We start from the raw sequence: 20,823 nt of genomic DNA on the forward strand, positions 1-20,823 counted from the left end.
GGTGTTGGCGAGAGTTTCGGGAGATATTCTCCAAATATGTTGCGTATATTCAGTTGCTTGTATTTGGTTGTTTCGGCTCTATCATCTCCTGATTTTCTGGAGATTTAGCTTTGTCGATTGCTTGTATATGTACACAGTATTGGAATGACACAGACCAAGCTTTTCCGGGAACTCGTGTTCTATCATCTATATTAAATTTATATTTGATTTTAAAAGGATATATAAACAATAGATTTTTAGCTGTACAAATCCGAATGGTGACCCCAATTTCCCACAAACAAAGTTACAGAATTATCTCCTTCAGCTAATAATCCACATATTTCAACGGATATATATATATATATATATATATATATATATACTGTGATTAATGCACCTTACCTTATAAATGAATTGTACATATTCGATGGATTACCAATCAAACCAATACAATGAAACTGCTTGCAAATATGCAATTAAAAGACTCTATATTCAACACAAGTATTCGTATGGTTCATATCTTCAATAAATTCGAAATGGCTCTCTTCAAACTCTAAACACGATCACTGTATTGCATATTCGTGTATATACACACACATGGATATACATATATAGCCATGTATATATACATATATATATATACATATGTATGCATGTATGTGTATACATGTACATACGTGAAGGCAGAGTGTTCTAGTCAGAAAACAGAACAGGCATGAGCCAACTCATGAGGTGGACAAAAGGGTAAATTTGGTATTTCACGTTAGTGAGGTTCAAGTTAGTTAATCTCACGTTGGACAAGTAATGCTTTTCCCTCCAAGTTTTGTCCGCCTATATAAGAGAGAGAGAGAGAGAGAGAGAGAGAGAGAGAGAGAGAGAGAGAGAGAGAGAGAGTACTTTCAAAGGTAATCGCTCTTATGGGTAACTGTGTTTTATTTTTACGCTCTGTCTTACTAAATAGAAGACATGAAGTTCTTTCAAAGACTCTTCATTGTTTTGTGACATGATCATTAAAGTGAGCAGAATAAACATATAGCCTGTCTGATACGTAATATTCTTGTTATCCATTCAGGTTTATTCAGACATGTCGTCGTGGACTTCATCACGGTTCCTGTACGAGGAGACAAAGCCATGGGGAATCCAGTTCCTTGAACGGTTCAAACGCTCAGGAAGGCTCTCCTTCAAGAACAACCAAGCCATCGTCTTCGTCCTCACCTTCGTCTCTTACGTCGCCTTCCACGCTTCCCGCAAACCTAACAGCATCGTCAAGGGCACTCTCACCACCCCGTCCAACACGACCGATGGGAAGGGTTGGGCCCCGTTCGATGGCCCGGATGGACCCACCTTGCTCGGCCAGATCGACTTGGCTTTCCTCTCTGTCTACGCTGTCGGAATGTTCGTTGCTGGTCACTTGGGTGATATGTTGGATCTCAGGACGTTTCTGACGACTGGAATGATTGGGACGGGAGTGTTCACCGCCCTGTTTGGGTTCGCTCAATGGGCCAATATCCACAGCTTCTACTATTTCCTCGCTGACCAGACCCTTGCAGGGTGGTTCCAGTCTATCGGCTGGCCTTGTGTGGTGGCTCTGTTGGGGAATTGGTTCGACAAGAGGAGGAGAGGGATGATCATGGGTATCTGGAGTGCTCACACCTCGCTCGGCAATATTATCGGGTCATTGATCGCCGCTGGTTTGCTCAAATACGGATGGGGATGGTCCTTTGCCGGTCCTGCTCTGCTCATTACTTTCCTCGGCATTGTGGTGTACCTTTTCGTGCCGGTAAACCCATATGCTGTAGGGGCTGAGAGAGACGGGACTGAAGTGGATTCGACAATGAAGCTTGGGGATACTTTCTCAGAGAACCTCCTAATAAGCTCTCGGATGAGCACTGGGCTCGACAGGAGAGCTGTCGGGTTCTGGGCTGCTTGGAGAATCCCGGGTGTCACTCCTTTCGCCTTCTGCCTTTTCTTCACCAAGTTAGTTTCTTACACCTTTCTCTACTGGCTTCCCTTCTACGTCAGCCACACAGGTATGTCTCCTGATCTCTCATTCTTTCACCCTGACTATTATATATGTGTGTGTGTATGTAAAGTTTCATCCTCCAGCTTGCACTGTCTTATGGTTGGCTGGAAATTCAGATAATGACACTCTCTCAACATGTTTCAGAGATAGGAGGGGAATATCTGTCTGAGGAGACAGCAGGAAACTTGTCGACCCTTTTTGACGTGGGAGGCGTTGTTGGAGGAATCTTAGCAGGATACGTCTCGGATCAACTTGATGCCAGAGCCATTACAGCTGCAGGGTTCATCTACTTAGCCATCCCGGCTCTTTTCCTCTACAGAATCTATGGCCACATCTCCATGACCATCAACCTCATGCTCATGTTCATAACTGGGGTTTTCGTCATCGGACCCTTTGCTCTCATCACTACTGCTGTCTCAGCCGATCTCGGTACCCACAAGTCACTCAAAGGCAATGCTAGGGCTTTGGCTACTGTTACCGCTATTATAGACGGGACAGGTTCCATTGGTGCCGCCATTGGACCGGTTCTCACTGGTTACATCTCAGCAATCAGTTGGAGTGCGGTGTTTTACATGTTGATGGCTGCAGCACTGATCTCGGGTCTGTTGCTAACCCAACTTGTCATTACAGAAGTACAAGCCAAGCTGTCTGGATCAACCGACGAAGAAGCCATCATCTCTGCACCTGTGTCCAGACCTCCCATTGATGTCCTCACCTGAAGTCTGCTCCTCCTTATTCATCCGGTGTTTGTCGCAAGAGAGAGGCTTTCCCTTGTTCGTCTGAATTTCTTCGGTCTTTTGTCTGTTTTCGTAAGAGACATGTTTTGAAGGTGTGAATGCAAACAATAACTCTCCCTGTCGGAAGATCCACAATATTCAAACACAAATATGCATGCTTATAGATCCAGAAGTGGCATTTCCTAAAATCTCACCAAACAAATTTCCAAAAACATCCAACACGAACACTCAAGGCTCCCTTGTCATCGACCAGAAACAAAATCTAGATCCAGATCCCAGTTATCCACTCAAATTGTTGAAGATCCTCAATCTCAAGCACCCAATTTACCTCCAATCCCAGAAAATAAGTATCACATTCTCATGAAAATTGTAGAGCTTATACGCCAGAGAAGCCGGTGGAACTCGATCCACGGATCATGCTCATGGGTTGGATACTTCTCCTCCACTTGCTTGGTCGGCGAGCATCTTGATGTTCGGGACGTTGTGGATCCCGCAAATGGTACCCGCGATGAACAGGAAGCGACTCCGTGTAAATCCTCATCTTCTTCTTCTCCTCCTAGTGATGCGCGAATTAGGGTTTTTGGAATCTCCGGTTAAAACGCCGATCGGCAAAATTAGGGCTTTGGAGTCAGAGAGGGAGAGAGAGAGAGTTTACCCTCCAAAGAGAACCCAACGTTAGATACGTTGGGCTCGCTTTGAAATTTATTATTAAACACAGGGTTTTCTTTTTTTCTTTTTTTAAATCTTCAAGTTTTCATTTAGTTAATAAAATGGGTTAATTGCACTATAATAAGTCTTGGTCAAGTGTCAAATTACAAGCAGATATTTGGTTTTTATTAAGATAAACTAGATGAGAACCGCGCAAGAACAAATCCTTATTCCTTCTCAATCATTCATATAATAAGAATTGAAGTAATGAAAGAATATAAATATCATTGTTATTAGATTATAGAATAATTTTTTATATATGTATTGAATAAATAAAGTTGTCAATGATTTGTTTTGTATGTCTTTATTTCCAATATTTACTGTTTTTTTATATGTAAAAAAATAATTTTTAGTTGTGCATACTTGTAGATGATTGTTGTTATTCCTAATAAACATATATACATAAAAAAAGTGATAATTTAATTCTATTGAAAATTATCTCCATAACTTTTAAGTTTTAATAATTTTCGATTTTCAATTCTATTTTCATATGTTTGTTCTACGTTTCCTCGTTGTTGGTATATTTTATTCAATTTATATGAAAATTTTAGCTAAAAAATAATACTAAAAATGATATTATTAAATATTATAATTATCATTTATTTTAATAATAGTTAAATTTTCATATCTATCATAAAATTTATTGATTAGGCTAAGTTTTCCATTTTGTCTAGATAATGATGTGTCAAGTGATAAAATATATGAATTATAAAGCTAGTTAATTTGATATAATAATAAAATAAAAGTAATAAAAAGTTTAGTTAACACAATACAATAATAAACTTTTTTTATATCATATATAGTTTTATATTTATATGTATATAATAACCTAAAAAACACTTATTTTAAAAAAAACTATTATACAAATATACAAATTCTAAAACTTCTAAAAAATTAGATGGACTTTCTCATTTTTTTCATAAATCAGTAACATCTTAGAAATCTTGTTTGTTTGTCAAAATCTTGTATATAATGATATTTTTTTACTCGTTCTATACCATGAACTTTGAATTTGATTACTAAAACCTTCGTGAGATCGATACGAATGAGGAGAAACCAAAGCGGAGGACGCCATAGTTACAGCGTCCAAAATATCGCCATAACCAACGACTCCGACCAGAACGTTGTTCTCCTCCTCCCATGCTCCTGCTGTTGAATTTCCTCGTACTCGTTGTCGACCCGTCTTCTCCTTTGGCCGCATCATCGTTTTCTCCGATGGACGAGTCCTAAAATACCCACTGAATGGTCTGTATGGAAAAAACCTATCAAAAAAGAAAAAGAAAAGAGGACAGGTTAATTGAGGGGAAAAAAAATATGAAAACAGTAAAAATCATAGCTATGGTCCACAACGTGTGGTTGAGAATGTCTACCTATCCACGGTTCGAACCCATATGGACATAACCTTTATCAAAAAAAAAAATCATAGCTATGCATTTTCTTGTTAACTCTCAAGTGCTCGTCGGCAATTTTTCTTATTCCTTTCAAAATTTTCACTCAACTGTTCCTCCTGCTTCTGCTGCTTTTTTCTTTTTTCTTCTTCTACATCCTCCTCCATAGTTGTTGTTGGCTTCGTCTTGAATCGATAAACTGCACAGATATAACTCCGGAACATGCTTAAGAGAAGAAGAAATGCATTTCTTAAATGCGGTTAAAAGGTTAAGGCATATATTGCTTCCAAATGCAAATCTTTGATTAGTTGTGAAAATAATTGCAAGTTTCTTCCTATGAATTTAACATTCGACCATGAAATTGATCTCTTGACGAAAGGCCTATTGAAGAATCCTGATGTATACATTACCTGTTTTTTTTCAAATGATAATGTAAACATGCAATCAACCAAATTGATTAAACTCTCTTTAAGGTGGAGTATAGAAAGTTGAGGGGGAGAAGATGAAAATCATTTTTCAATTTTACTTCTTTCGAAAACAAATGTAAAAAGTTGAAAAACATGAAAGAGAGAAAAAAAAATGTGACTATTCAAAAGATCTAAGCAAAACGGGAGTGTTCACCACAAAATGAAGATTTGGTTTCAACTCCTCTTTTTCTTTATCCCATAATCCATAATTACACGAAAGGGCGATACAAAGGTGATTACACTTGATGTTTCAGATACAACGAACACTACAAACCCGCAAAGACCTAGATGCCGGAATAGGTCGGCCACGCATATTGCTGGACGAATTCTGTAAGCATAGGGTATATATTCTCAAACGTTATGTATGTGTCATCCCTCACCTTGGCCCTGGTTAGCACAATCTGATGCGACACAATATGAGAAGCACAATCTTTGGTTGCTTCATTCGATAAATAATGGCCGAAAAGAGTTCGGTACATATTCTTTACAAAAAAAAAATATCAGTTACATATTAGTTAAATGTGGTCTTTAGTGTACTAACGAATAAAACTTTCCAAATCATGACCGTTTTTTGTTTTATTCTCGTGTTTGAAGAAATTTTTAGTGGGTGGCTTTTAAGATATCAACATTACAATTATTTAATATTTATAAATAAATATTAGCGTTACAATTAGCTTTAAGGGAACTAATAATCGAAGTTTGAAACTACATGACCCTTAATGAATTATTAAATATCGCAAAAATTGAACACATTATTATCATTATATGTATTGTGCGTTTCTTCATAATATTTATTTTATCTTTAATTTTTAATGTAACATAATTTGTATTTACTATAAAATTTTAATTATTTTATTAAAAATAATTATAATATTATTAATTTGATAAAGAATATATATATTTTATTATATGTGTATATATATATATTTGATAAAGAATATGTGTATATATATTTTATTAATTTTTATTATAATATTAAATTATTTTAACATAAATTAGAATTATTTAGAAAAGGAACCAATAATATATGAGAATATTAGGTCAATGACAATTGAAAAAACTATAAAAAAAATGATTTTTTCTTAGTTTTCATTTTAAAAACCTTATTTTTCTCATATGCAAAATCTATATATAACAAAGACTATTATATAGATAATGAAGTGGATGATGATGATGAAGTGGAATTTGATTAGGCAATGAGGATCAAGAATTTTGCCCGAAAAATGATGATTTGGATGCCACATGTCCTCACCGCAATACTTGAACCAAACTTTTTATATACATAGATTAATATGATGCATTGATTTTGAATTAGAAATCTTTTAAAAACTACTTATTTATATATAGGTTTTTTAAATAAATGAAAATAAAATTATTTTAATTATCTATTCATTAATATTTTAGTTCATTAACGTGTGTGAATTTATGTGAATTTCTAACCATATATTTTTTAATTGTATATCATATATTTGTGTGAATGTTATAAATATATAAAAATTTGTTTTAATTTTTTGAAAATATCTTTATATTAAATATTATTTTTGATATATATATTTTTTTTGTTTATATTCTAGAAATCTTTCAAATTTGTAGTTTGTGATTATTTATATTTAAAAACGTGTGTGAATTTGTGTAAATTTTTAATCATAGATTTTTTAATTCTATGTCATATATTTGTATGAATTTTAGAAATATATAAATATTTGTTTTAATTTTTTAAAACATATTTATCTTAAATATTATTTAAGATATATTAAATATTTTTAATTTATATTATAGAAATCTTTCAAATTTCTAATTTTCATTTATTTAAATTTAAAAATGATGACATGGTGCTTAGTTGGATGTTTAGGTGGCTTCACCACAAACCTTTAAATCTCATTGTTATATATATAGAATTATTTTGGATATATTAAATATTTTTTGTTTATATTATAGAAATCTTTCAAATTTCTAATTTTCATTTATTTAAATTTAAAAATTATGACATGGTGCTTAGTTGGATACTTAGGTGGCTTCAACACAAACCTTTAAACCTCATTATTATATATATAGATTATTATTATTATTATTATTATTATTATTAGTATTATTATTATTATTTTCAACACTTGTGGAGTGAAGACAAATGTTGTAACATGGTATTGGTGTGAAAGGCAACGCGAGTAACAAAACTTACAAAATTAAACTTACAAAATACACTCGACATTGGACATTTCACATATATTGTTCTTGCATGTAATTCTAAATACATCATCTTCCTGATCCATTACTACCACATTTCCATTTCACATACATACATGCATGTATGCCTTTGTGCACATGCAACCAATGTATAAAATGTTATAATAAAATTTATGGATAAAAGTAATCGAATTTATAGAATTTAGCGTGTGTGTATGGATCACGACGGTCTTATCTCCACACATACACGTAGTAGACATACATACACACATAAGGTACAAAGATATATAGACAAGTGCAAATATATACATATATATATATATATATACATTCAATTATTTTAGGAGTTCTCTAATGTTTAAAAAAAGCTCTGGTCTATTACAATAACATTTCCTGCATCCATAACTTCTACTTCTTTCAAACCTTAAAAACTCGTATATTCTCAATCATGAGTTGTAATGATAATGAAGACCATCAAAGAACCAAGGAGAATATTCTTCACGAAGAACATAAACATCACCTTCCTCATCATCATCTTCACCATCTCCCGAATTCGGTTTCACCGTCTATCTCCGGAATTGTAGTTCATCTTCACATATCCTCCTCTTCCCGAACGTTAAGACCAAATCTTTCGTTGTGGATATATCTCCTGCAGATGATATCTTCTTCCAAGGCCACTTGCTTTCCCGTCAAATCTTCTCTCATCTCCCCATCTCTCCTCGTTCCTCCGCTCATTCCCGCGACGCTTCAATCCTTCCAAAAGAGAGATTAAACGGTGACAAAAACACCCAAGAAAATGACAAGAACCCTTCTTACTCTGATGGGGACAACGTTCTTGGAAAACACGACGGTGTTTTCGCAAGAAATGACGGGGTGAAGGCGGGTATTGAAGCGGTGCACGACGACAATGGTTAAACAAACGGTTCTCTTCCATGGAAGAAACGATGTGAAAGTCAAGAAAATACGGTTCGAGAGGGAAGGTTATCTCAATCATATCTGGAGACGAATTGATCTTCTAAGAGAAGTCCTCGCTTTAGACAACAACTTTATCTTTGCGGTACACAACACACACATATATATATATATATTATTGAACTCTGGTTCATATTGGGGTAATTAATACCACGTTTTTGAATCTTCCGTTTTTTATTTTGTTTTTTTAAATGCCTTAGTCACTACTTATCAGTTACATTTTATGCAATTAACAAAAATTATGGTTTGAAAGCTAAAGTAAATTTTTCAGTTACTCCAATAGAATATTTTTAACGTTTTTTATATATATAGAAATTAATAATAGCTTGGTAATAAATATATGATGGTGATGGAGATTCAATTCGTGACGTCTACGATGAATAGTGGGGCTTTTAATTTAGGGAAAAACCCCTAAAAATTCTTAAACTTGTATTTTGGAGTAATATTAATTCCTAAACTTGTAGAGGTGCCTATTAATTCCCAAACTTGCAAAATTGAACACGTTAAATCCTGAACTTGTTAAACGGTTCCATATTCGTCCATAGCTTTATTTGGTCAAAAAAACGAGTTGACCGATCTGACGTGGCGTATGACGTGACATATTTTTGTAAACATGATTTTATCAAAATATTAGCATTTCAATCATTATAGCTAACACTGTTAATTGTAATAATGTAATAAAAATGAAATTTTGTTAATTATAAGATCATTTGATGATAATCACTATCATTATAAATAGCTAATGATATAGATTTTTTCTATAACCAATTAAAATTTGAGAAACTTCCACCTAGGATGATGAGGTGGTTTCATCACAATCCTTTAAACATCTTTATTAATATATATAGACTAGGTGAGATCCGCGCGATGCGCGGTTGATTCTTTTTTATTTTAATATAAAATATTTTCTCTTTTGTTATGAAAAAACGTTGAAATGAATATAACAAAACTAATATATATATATATATACAAAGGTCTTTAAAATTTGAAAATATAGATATTATTGTATTATTTTATTATAAAATTATTTTTATATATTCGTTGAATACGTTTATATATTTTTTACGGTGAAGTACATGTTTAATCAAAAACATTTGTTTACACCGATTTTTTGTTTTTGTCAAATAAATATTAAACTTTTTAAGTGAATTTAAAAAACATTAAACTTTTTAAGTGATCCAAAAAATACATAAACGTTTATGCGATTGTCAAAAAAAAATATTAAACTCTTTAAATGATTCCAAAAAATACATGAACTATATACAATCGTAAAAAAACTAAAATAATAATTTGACATGTTTACATCTCCTTATGTCACGTCATCTCATTTGTTTATTTTGAAAATCGTAGAAGAGTTAAGTTTTGTTTTGACAAATTTAAAAAGTTTTATGTTTATTTGATAAAATCAAAATTTTAGTTTTTTTATCAAATTTGGAAAGGTCAATATTTTTTTAGGATTTTTCATTCAATTTCGATTGGAATTTAAACATAACAAAAATAGATATCGTCATTTTCGTAAACTAAAAATTTAATTTGTAAATCCAATACGTGAACTAAAATTACTTGGAGTAATTCTAATATAAATATTTCATAAACATAACGCATATTACCAGCTTTTTATGTAATCCAAAACATCATATGTCACTTACTTCTCTGTTGTTTCGTTAACATCAAACCATTACATATTCTGACAACAATCCGATCCCTCAGCAGCTTTGTAGCTATCTAATTTTTTTCCTTCCCATGAATAATCCCGACATCTACGTCTAACTTCAGTAAAATCTCAGAAACATTAAACGATGTGAAAACTCATTATCTTTAGGAATAACCGATGTCCACCGGACAATCTATCGAATGTGCCGCCAAGAACGACCACACCGCACGAATTCGAAGGTGATATCGCCGAAGCCACCGTCAGATCTTTTGCCACCGCTATTAACGGAGTTCAAAGAGAAATCAAAGACTCTTGGTATGTTAGAAATAGAGAATCATGATTCTTCAAATTCTGATATTACTCTTCAACTTTTGATAATAAATCTTCAACATTATCATTTAAAAAATGACCCAGTGCTATAAAAATAGTATAAAAAATATTATAGTAATATAATAAATAAAAATGATATTCTTAAATATTGTAGTAAAAAATTGTTTTAAATTTGGTTAAATTTATATAAATTATATTTAAAAAATATAAATCACTTATGTGATACTTATAATTTTTATTTTTTATACACATGGGATTCTGTAATATCTATAATATAATATACAAAAATCATGTCATGTAAATACAAAAGGCAAATACAATTGAAAACTTACCTTGATAACAGATGTTAATGTTTTCTTATATTTTTTCTTTAAGAATAAAATTATTCTCTTTAATAAAAATGATATGAAGATATGTTATCTTTTTTATTCCTCTATTCTTTTCTCAGTAGTGTTGTGTGCATAGACTGATTTCAATTTGAAATACGTGTTCTTTAGGTGTAAGAGATTGATCTTTGAAATTGTATTTGATCCTTTCCGTTCTCACGATGTGATACTCAGTTCAAGATATAATTTTATTAGGTATGTAACCAGTTTTTTTATACACTTTTTGATAAATCTTTTCAATTTTGGATGAACCTTTCATGTTAATGGAAACGAACCACTACCACTATTTGGTGATCCTAAAAGTGGTTTCGAACCTCAAAAGACATTTGGGAGTTAATGTCGGAGCCCACTAACACTGACTGCAGTAACCCGACGTTTCTTGGAATGCAAGTCTCAAGCAAACAGTACAATTTCTTTGATCCAAATCATGAAAACATTGAACAATCGAATCCATAAAATAAGAATCATCGAATCCAATCGCTCTTTCTCGATCTTTCCCGGAATATGGAGTTGAGGATCCCATTGACAAATAATTCCATGGTTCTTGGATTGGAACTGTATAGATCTATTCCTCTTTTTTTTTCTCCTTGAATCTAAGATTTTTTTTGTTAGAGCTTTTTTTTTGCAAAAAAAGAGTAAAAAATAGAGTTTTCCACCACCACTCGAAGACCTTTATAGGTTACATAAAATATTACTAATTAATAATCTTGACCACTTATGACCACCAATATATGCACCATTTTTTGTTTTGAAGGTAATGAATCGTTTTGGGTAGTTAATTTTTTAATTTTTTATTCTATTAAATATATGTTATATATTATATTGCTTTCCATTTATTGTCATAATAATTATGATGAACTAATGAATATTATTGTCCGTTTTTTATTTATGGGTAGTTTAATGAATATTTTTTAACCATATTTTTGGTAGTTTTTTTATATTTTTTAATTATAACAATCATTGATAAATTTTTTCTCAAAATATTATCATTTTAATTATCATAGTTATTATCTAAAATAAAGATGAACTGTTTGTTTTTTTAAAATTGATAATAAGATATTGATATTTTTCATTTTTTATATCTTTAAACATATTTTAATTTTATATAAAATATATGTATAATCAAATAAAATTTTAATAATATATAAAACTAAAAATAAATTATGTTTAAACAAAGATTTTGAATATTTTAAAAAATATCACATAGATGATGATGTGGATGTTGAGGTGGCTTCAATGCTTCATTACAATCCTTTAAACCCATTTCTTCACCACAAGCAAAATAATATCCATCGAGTCACCCATCTATATCTATATCTATATGTATCTATATATATTATTCCTTTCTTTTGTAAATACATCATTTGAAAAAATTTTATTACTAAATAAATATCGTTCAATATTTTCTAGGTAATGTCTTAGTAAAGTTTTCAATTTTAACCTTATTTAAAAACATCTCATTTCAATAAATTATTAATGAAAATATAATGTAATAATAGTATATATGACTTATTTAGATTTTTTGTGCAACAAACTGTGGAAAAATATAAAACTACATTTATTTTGATTAAAATAAAAAATAATTTCATTCTATATATCTATGCAACATTCATTTTATTACGCTACATATAATTAAAATAAATTAAAAACTAAAAAGAAATTATTAACATAAATACCCAAATAAAATAAATATTAAAATTGATGAAAAAAATCTATACATATACACACATACATACATCATTTATTTTAGTCGTATAGTTTGATTAAATTTATTCTTCTAAGCCTACGTTATGTAGTTTTATCTGTGTTACACGATCATTGCTAGAAGCATATATTATATGATGTAAAAATTTAAACCCAATGCTAAATTGTTAATCGACATAAGTCCTAACATTTATAATTTAATATAACAAAACTAGATTGGTCAAATAAAAAAAGACAACAACCCACTTGCATCCTCATCCATCGTTCAATGACAAAAAAACTTGGATTTAAGTAAAACATTAATTTAACTTTATACTATTATTAGTATTTCAAATAATACCTCACTCGCACATTTTCTGACAGTGTCTGCCAAGAATTCAAAAACTTTCTAATGGTTTCATTACACCACGTTGCTCAAGGAATGCATAACACTCCAACCTCGATAACATTTCTTAGTCTTCTCCTTCGTCTTCTCTCTGCAATTCCTCGTTGCTTCACCCACCTCATGATTCCTCTTTAGAACAATCACTGACGCATATTTCAGATTTCTTTGTTCGAAATGAATATGCTTTAGTTTTGTTTTCTTTTTGTTTCTTTCATCTTTCTGTGCATGGTGAGCTTCTGTTCGTCGCTTAATTCTAATGGGGTGTTTGTGTTTGCCTTAAAATCTGCCATCGAGATCGGTTTGTTTTGCGTGCTCCTGGTCAGATTCCAACCCGACTCCGTGTCATTGGACCGGAATCGTCTATACCAATGGCCGAGTCACCTAGCTTGTTCTCGCCGAAAAATCAATGCTCAGATACATACTGTGCTCCCTCCCTTGCCGCCGATGGTGGCTTTTTAATGGACCGCTTTGTCCACTAAAACCAGATGATATTCCCTTCATATAACAAATACTCATCAATCACAATAATAATCCGATCAGCATTGTATATATCATTTGAAATATGTAATCAATATATATATATATATATAGATATATAGATATATTTGCTTTTCCATTTGACAACTCTAATTCATTATTTATGGTTAAAAAAAAGAGGCATCAAGAGATAAGTGTTGTATATCCGTAGGTCTAAGTGCAAGTTCTGAAACATATAGAACATAAAGATAGTGTGTGTATATATATATATATATATGTATGTTCTGAAAATATATAGGGAAATAATTAGATTTATATATTTATATGGTTACTGAGTAAATATTCCTGTATAAAACTTAAAAAAAAAATCTACAATTTATCATATTTATGATGTTGTATAAGAAATATTTAAGATGTTAAAAATCTATAACTCAACTGCCAACATACAAAGTCAAACAAAATATTTTGTAGTACATTTGAAGTAAAAATCTTTGTCTCCCTTTGTGTTTCTTTTTGGGCATTATCCAACATATAGTAGGGTTTGCCATCCAGAACACAATGAATTATGGTGTTTCTTTAAATCCGATGGAGAGGTTAGTATATACCTCATAATTCATTTATCCAAAAGTATCAGTTTCACCGCTCATGTCCTTTGGATTGTGTGCCTCCACCCGAACAACCCAAAATCAATTATCTTCAGATTCATGTTGGTGTTTAGAAGCATATTCTATATTTTCACATCAAGATAAACGATCTTCTTCGAAATCTAATAGCTTTACCTGCACTCGATCAAACTCACGATTTCTTCAAATAAAATAATGAAAAGAAATCGTTGAAAATTACCCTTGGGAGAGATCCTCAGCGAGTTGGATCACAATATGATAAGCAAATATCTTGCGGCAGCTACGGATTATAAACTGTTTCACATTTACACTCGGGAGATATTCCACAACGACAGAACATGCCAGAGAATGCAAAGATTGCTCATCAAATAAAAACCATCTTCACCCCAACCAAGAACTTTAATTGCAATTATACAAAAAATAAATAAAATGGACATGCAATGCAAATATTTATAACGTCGGTTTTCATTAGTAACGTTTTTCATTAGTGAATTAGTGGGGAAGACTAATGGTTTTTTTCATTAGTGGTTATTAAATGATTGTTATCACGCTAGGTTGATTCCACCAAAATATCCATTGATATTTTCTTTTTTGTATAATATTAAAGATTCCACCTAGATTTCTATTGATATTTTTCTTTTATCATTCTCTCAAGATTATTATATAATATTATATTTTAATTTTGTAATTTGAATAATATTATCAAGATAACTAATAATATTTTTTATATTACAAAGATGAAATTTTTTAATTTTTCTTCATTAAGATAACTAATAATATTGTTTTTCATTAATTAGTCAATTGATATTTTTCATGTAGTTAAAACTAATGAACATGTTTATAAACCAATTGAAATGAAGAAAATTGCCACATAGGATGTTTAGGTGTCCTCACCAAATCTCTTTAAACATCTTTATTAATATATATAGATTTGGATTAAGTTTTATTAAAAAAATATTTTGGTTATATCTTTGATTTAGATTAACGCCTTTTAATCTCTTTAAAAATTTTCCTGTTTTTTTGTTTTTAAAAACTCAAAAAATATCCCATCAATATTTTTTTTTACTTTTTACCATTTTTAGAAAAAAATAAGAAAAGTCAAAAAGTATTTTTTTAGATTCTAGCTAAAAAATCTCATTTGTTAATAGATTTTTTATTTTTATTAATTTTTAATTATATAAAATATTCAAAAGATAAAAATATCCATAATTTTACAAAAAAATTATAATTTATATATATATACACAAAAACCCTTTTTAATAATTTTATATTTAAAATCTAAAATCTAAAAACTAAAATATTAGTATTCCAATCAAGTTTTGTAAAAACTAAAAAAAAACTACAAAAATCAAAAACTAAAATCCAAAAAATAAGACCAAAAAGTATCACCATTCATAACCTAAGTTTTATTCAAAAAAATGTTTTGTATTAATGAAATTATTTTGATTGGTATGATTTTATATAATTATATTTTTATGTTATGATAAATTGAAATAATTATCTATATAGTCATATATTTAAAAATGTTTTATGAATCAAATGATATTTCTTAGATTTGAAGAATATATATATATATATATTATTTACAAATTTAAAAACATTATAACTAATGATGTTGAGTTCACTGAACGCATAATTTGTAATAACTCGAGATCGCTACGGAATGATAGAACTGTCCTCACACATCAATACGAGACCTTTTAGCGTGTTTTGTCCTCACTGACATACATTCCGAAAAGTACTTTTCAGAAGGTCACATATCCTAAGACTACTCCAAAATGAGCACGCTTAATTTTGGAGTTCTCTCGAGATGACCAACTAAAAAGGTAGATGCATCTTATTACTATGAGACTATGAGTAGCTCAATCAATTCCTTTAAGTTGTCTTTGACTGTGTAGTCTCATACCTACACAGTCCTCAGATCTCTCTCATTCCGGTACATTCAATTCATCCATGTACCCTCTATCCAGAAGTTCGTCAGGAGCCGCTCTTTGTCCGTGCCTCCCGTACCGGCGATCACTCCCCGCCCTCCTACGGTATAATTTTTAATTATATAAAATATTCAAAAGATAAAAATATCCATAATTTTACAAAAAATTATAATTTATATATATACAAAAACCTTTTTTAATAATTTTATATTTAAAATCTAAAATCTAAAAACTAAAATATTAGTATTCCAATCAAGTTTTGTAAAAACTAAAAAAAACTACAAAAATCAAAAACTAAAATCCAAAAAATAAGACCAAAAATTCAAAATAAAAAGTATCACCATTCATAACCTAAGTTTTATTCAAAAAAATGTTTTGTACTAATGAAATTATTTTGATTGGTATGATTTTATATAATTATATTTTTATGTTATGATAAATTGAAATAATTATCTATAAGATCATATATTTAAAAATATCGCTACGGAATGATAGAACTGTCCTCACACACACCAATACGAGACATTTTAGCGTGTTTTGTCCTCACTGACACACATTCCGAAAAGTATTTACCAGGAGGTCACCCATCCTAAGACTACTCCAAAATGAGCACGCTTAATTTTGGAGTTCTCTCGAGATGACCAACTAAAAAGGTAGATGCATCTTATTGCTATGAGACTATGAGTAGTTCAATCAATTCCTTTAAGTTATCTTTGACTGTGTAGTCTCATACCTACACAGTCCTCGGATCTCTCTCATTCCGGTACATTCAATTCATCCATGTACCCTCTATCCAGAAATTCGTCAGGAGCCGCTCTTTGTCCGTGCCTCCCGTACCGACGATCACTCCCCGCCCTCCTACGGTATTCTGGGCTATCACATAATTTCTATCATAAAAATGAGGATTATAATCCAAAAAAAAAGAATCACTACTTTTCTATTGTTTTTTAATTCTTGATTTATTAAAAAATATCCAAGTAGAACAAAGTATAATATAAATGGTAGGTAAATAAGACTATTTAGGATTTAGAACTACACATATTGTCAATTTCATTGTACTTTCAATTTTTAATACAGCAAATGGAGCACTAATAAATCATGCAATATATTCAAGGCCAACTAACTTACACTTGTTAAATCTTAAAAAGAATGAATTATTTTCATTATTAGCTTAAATATTTGAATCGAGCTAAAAAAATAATATAATAATTATTTTTCTAGGTCTATATCTTTCGTTTGGATATATATAACAAATTGGATTATATTAAATAATATTTAAAAGGAATATAACTTAAAATTATTTTGATATAATTATGTTAACTAAATTAATTAATTTTAAATTAAATATAAAAACCATAGAAAATTGAGAAAAAATATAAATATTTGAAAAAATAAATATTTTCAATAAATAATAAATAAAATCTAAAATTAAAGAAAAATTTAATGAAGATAATTTTTTGAATTTCTAATCCGAGCTTTAAAAAAATGGATAAATGTCGTAACAGAGTTTTAGGATTGTTACTACATTGAGAGGAGAATATATATATATATATATGATTTCATGTTGTTATAATAATTATTCCAGGAACTTTTATTTGGACGAGTTGCAAAAATAACCCAAAATATCGATCTTGACTTCAAAGGATGACCTTGACTTTTTTTTAAAAAAAAAAGACAATATCATCTCATAACCTTATAATTGTATCTTTCAAAAAATATTCTTCATTTTTAATTTTAATATATTATAGATCCATCTCTTCTCTATCCTCTCTCTCCTCTCCCGCCTCTCTCTCTCTCCTCTCCATCTCTATCGAATATCGTTCTGTGACTTGGAGCCTTCATCTCCATTTCTTTTTCAGCTAATTTATTTTGAAAAAACAATTTGGGTATTTCATCAATTAAAAACATATATGAATAAATGAAAGTATTGTTTATAAATTTCATTATTAAATTGGGAGAATCGCCGTAAAATACCTGTATTTTTTTCTGGTCTCAATTTAATACTTGTACTTTTTTAATTACTGAATAATACCTTTACAATTGGTTTTTCTCCAAATAAATCCTATACTTTTAAATTATTCGCCAAAAAATACCTACCGTCAAATAACTGCCACGTAGACAAACGGAAATCCTATGTAGCGGTGAAATTCTCAACCTCTCTCCTAATCATCGCGCCATGTTATCGCCACGTCAAAAATTAAATAAAAAAATAAATTACTTAATAATAATTAATTAATTAAATAAAAATCATAAAATAAATAAGAAATATATATATACACATACACATATATATACATATATGTATATATACATACGTATATAAATATATATATACACATATATACATATATATATACACATATAAACACACATATATATACTATATATAAATATATATATACATACACATAAATATACATATATATGAATAATAAAAATATACATATACATACACATATACATATATACATATATATACACATGTACATATACATACGTATATAAATATACACATCCACACATATATGTATACATATATATACATACATATCAATATACATACACATATATATATATTAATACATATATATAAACGTACATATATATACATATACATACATACATATACATTCGCATATATATACATATATATTATACATACACATATATATACATATATACATATGCATACACATACACATATATATATATACATACATATACAACACACACACATACATATATATACATATATATACAACATATACATATATATATACATATATATATATAAATACATGTATATACGTATATCTATATATTTATATATATGTATATATATATGTTTATATACATATATACATATGTATATATATACATACACACATATATATACCAATACATATATAAATAATATATATACATATACATGCTACATATATATACATATATATAAATATATAAATGTATGCATATACATGTATTTATATATATATATGTATATGTTGTATATATATGTATATATATATATGTGTATGTGTTGTATATGCATGTATATATATATATATGTGTGTATGCATATGTATATATGTATATATATGTGTATGTATAATGTATATGTATGTATTTATATGTATATATATGTATGTTTATATATATGTATTAATATATATATATATATGTGTATTTATATGTATGTATATAAACATGTGTATATATATATGTGTATGTGTATATGTGTATGTATATGTATATTTTTATTATTTATATATATGTATATTTTTGTGTATGTATGTATATATATATATATTTATATATGGTATATATATGTGTGTGTTTATATGTATGTATATATATGTATATATATGTATATATATTTATATACGTATGTATATATACATATATGTATATATATGTGTATATGTATATATATTTATTATTTATTTTATGATTTTTATTTAATTAATTAATTATTATTATTATTAAGTAATTTATTTTTTTATTTATTTTTTATTTAATTTCTGACGTGGCGATGACATGGCGCGATGATTAGGAGAGAGGTTGAGAATTTCGCCGCCACGTAGGATTTCCGTGTGTCTACGTGGCAGTTATTTGACGGTAGGTATTTTTTGGCGAATTATTTAAAAGTATAGGATTTATTTGGAGAAAAACCAATTGTACATGTATTATTCAGTAATTAAAAAAGTACAGGTATTAAATTGAGATCATGGAAAAGTACAGGCGATTCTCCCTATTAAATTTGAGCATTTGTGAGCATTTTTGCTTTGTTGTTTTCTCATATTTATATTTAATCAATATGAATATGGGTTGAATAAAAAATGACATATTTATCAGAAATACCATGATTCACGTTATTCAAACTGGTCGAAATCATTAAATTTGTGAAATTCGTCAAAACGGAAAAATTCAGAAAACTGGTCATACATACGTATCGGAATGGTTAGACTGGTCATACTTCTCAAAATGGTCATACTTGCGAAACTGGTCATAAATTAAATCTAAACGATTCGAAAAGTTGTATAGGGGTTATAAGTATACTTTTGCATCGTTTTGAATTTCTAATTTCACGCGAAAAAAAATCTTTCAACATAAGTCAATTGTACCCAATGTGTTACATAAACACTACTATTACTTTAGATCATCTTTGGAAAGAGTTACATTGTCAAACAAAAAATGTGCTCAATCCATATTGCTATGACCGATTTGAACTTGAAATATTTGTGATATGATATGATTATTACTAGTTAACACTTTTAAAGCGATGAATTATGCAATTTTGAATAAGTCTGACCGTATGACCATTTGGGTACGAAAAAAATGTCTAAATTAAATCTAAACGATTCGAAAAGTTGTATAAGGTTATAAGAATGCTTTTGCATCGTTTTGGAGTTCTAATTTCACGTGAAAAAAATCTTTCAACATAAGTCAATTGTATATGATGTGTTACACAAACACTACTAGTACTTTATACATTCTTTGGAAGGAGTTACATTGACAAACAAAAATACTTTTAAAACGATTAATTAATCAATTTTGAAGGAATATGACCGTCAGACCAAGGTATGACCATATGACCGATTTGAACTTGAAATATTTGTGATATGATGTGACTATTACTATGTTAACACTTTTACAACTATAAATTATGCAATTTTGAACAAGTGTGACCGTCTGACCAAGGTATGACCGTATGACGTCTGACCATAGTATGTCCGTCTAACCATTTGGATACAAAAAGGAAATGCCTAAATTAAATTTAAATGATTTGAAAAGTTGTATAGAGGTGATAAGAATACTTTTGAATCGTTTTGATATTTAAATTTCATGTAGAAAAAAAATCTCTCAATATAAGTC

The 20,823-nt window shown here is 29.5% G+C and overlaps 1 protein-coding gene across 1 annotated transcript; it reads left to right on the forward strand.

Annotated features, from left to right (window-relative positions):
• Nucleotides 1-1,054: 1,054 nt before the first annotated feature.
• LOC104808381 (putative glycerol-3-phosphate transporter 2) lies at nucleotides 1,055-3,336 on the forward strand. Its single transcript, XM_010534055.2, has 2 exons — nucleotides 1,055-2,009; nucleotides 2,147-3,336. The coding sequence occupies exons 1-2, from the start codon at nucleotides 1,064-1,066 to the stop codon at nucleotides 2,719-2,721; spliced, it is 1,521 nt and encodes a 506-aa protein (XP_010532357.1). The 5' UTR covers nucleotides 1,055-1,063; the 3' UTR covers nucleotides 2,722-3,336.
• Nucleotides 3,337-20,823: the final 17,487 nt, after the last annotated feature.

Source organism: Tarenaya hassleriana, unplaced genomic scaffold (assembly GCF_000463585.1).
Source record: "Tarenaya hassleriana unplaced genomic scaffold, ASM46358v1 Cleome14, whole genome shotgun sequence".
NCBI lineage: Eukaryota > Viridiplantae > Streptophyta > Magnoliopsida > Brassicales > Cleomaceae > Tarenaya > Tarenaya hassleriana.

Excerpts from the sequence above, each read along its gene's own strand:
- LOC104808381 (XM_010534055.2), top strand. The coding sequence starts at position 1,064 with ATGTCGTCGTGGACTTCATCACGGTTCCTGTACGAGGAGACAAAGCCA. Across the intron at positions 2,010-2,146 it reads CTTCTACGTCAGCCACACAG|AGATAGGAGGGGAATATCTG; the intron begins GTATGTCTCCTG and ends AACATGTTTCAG.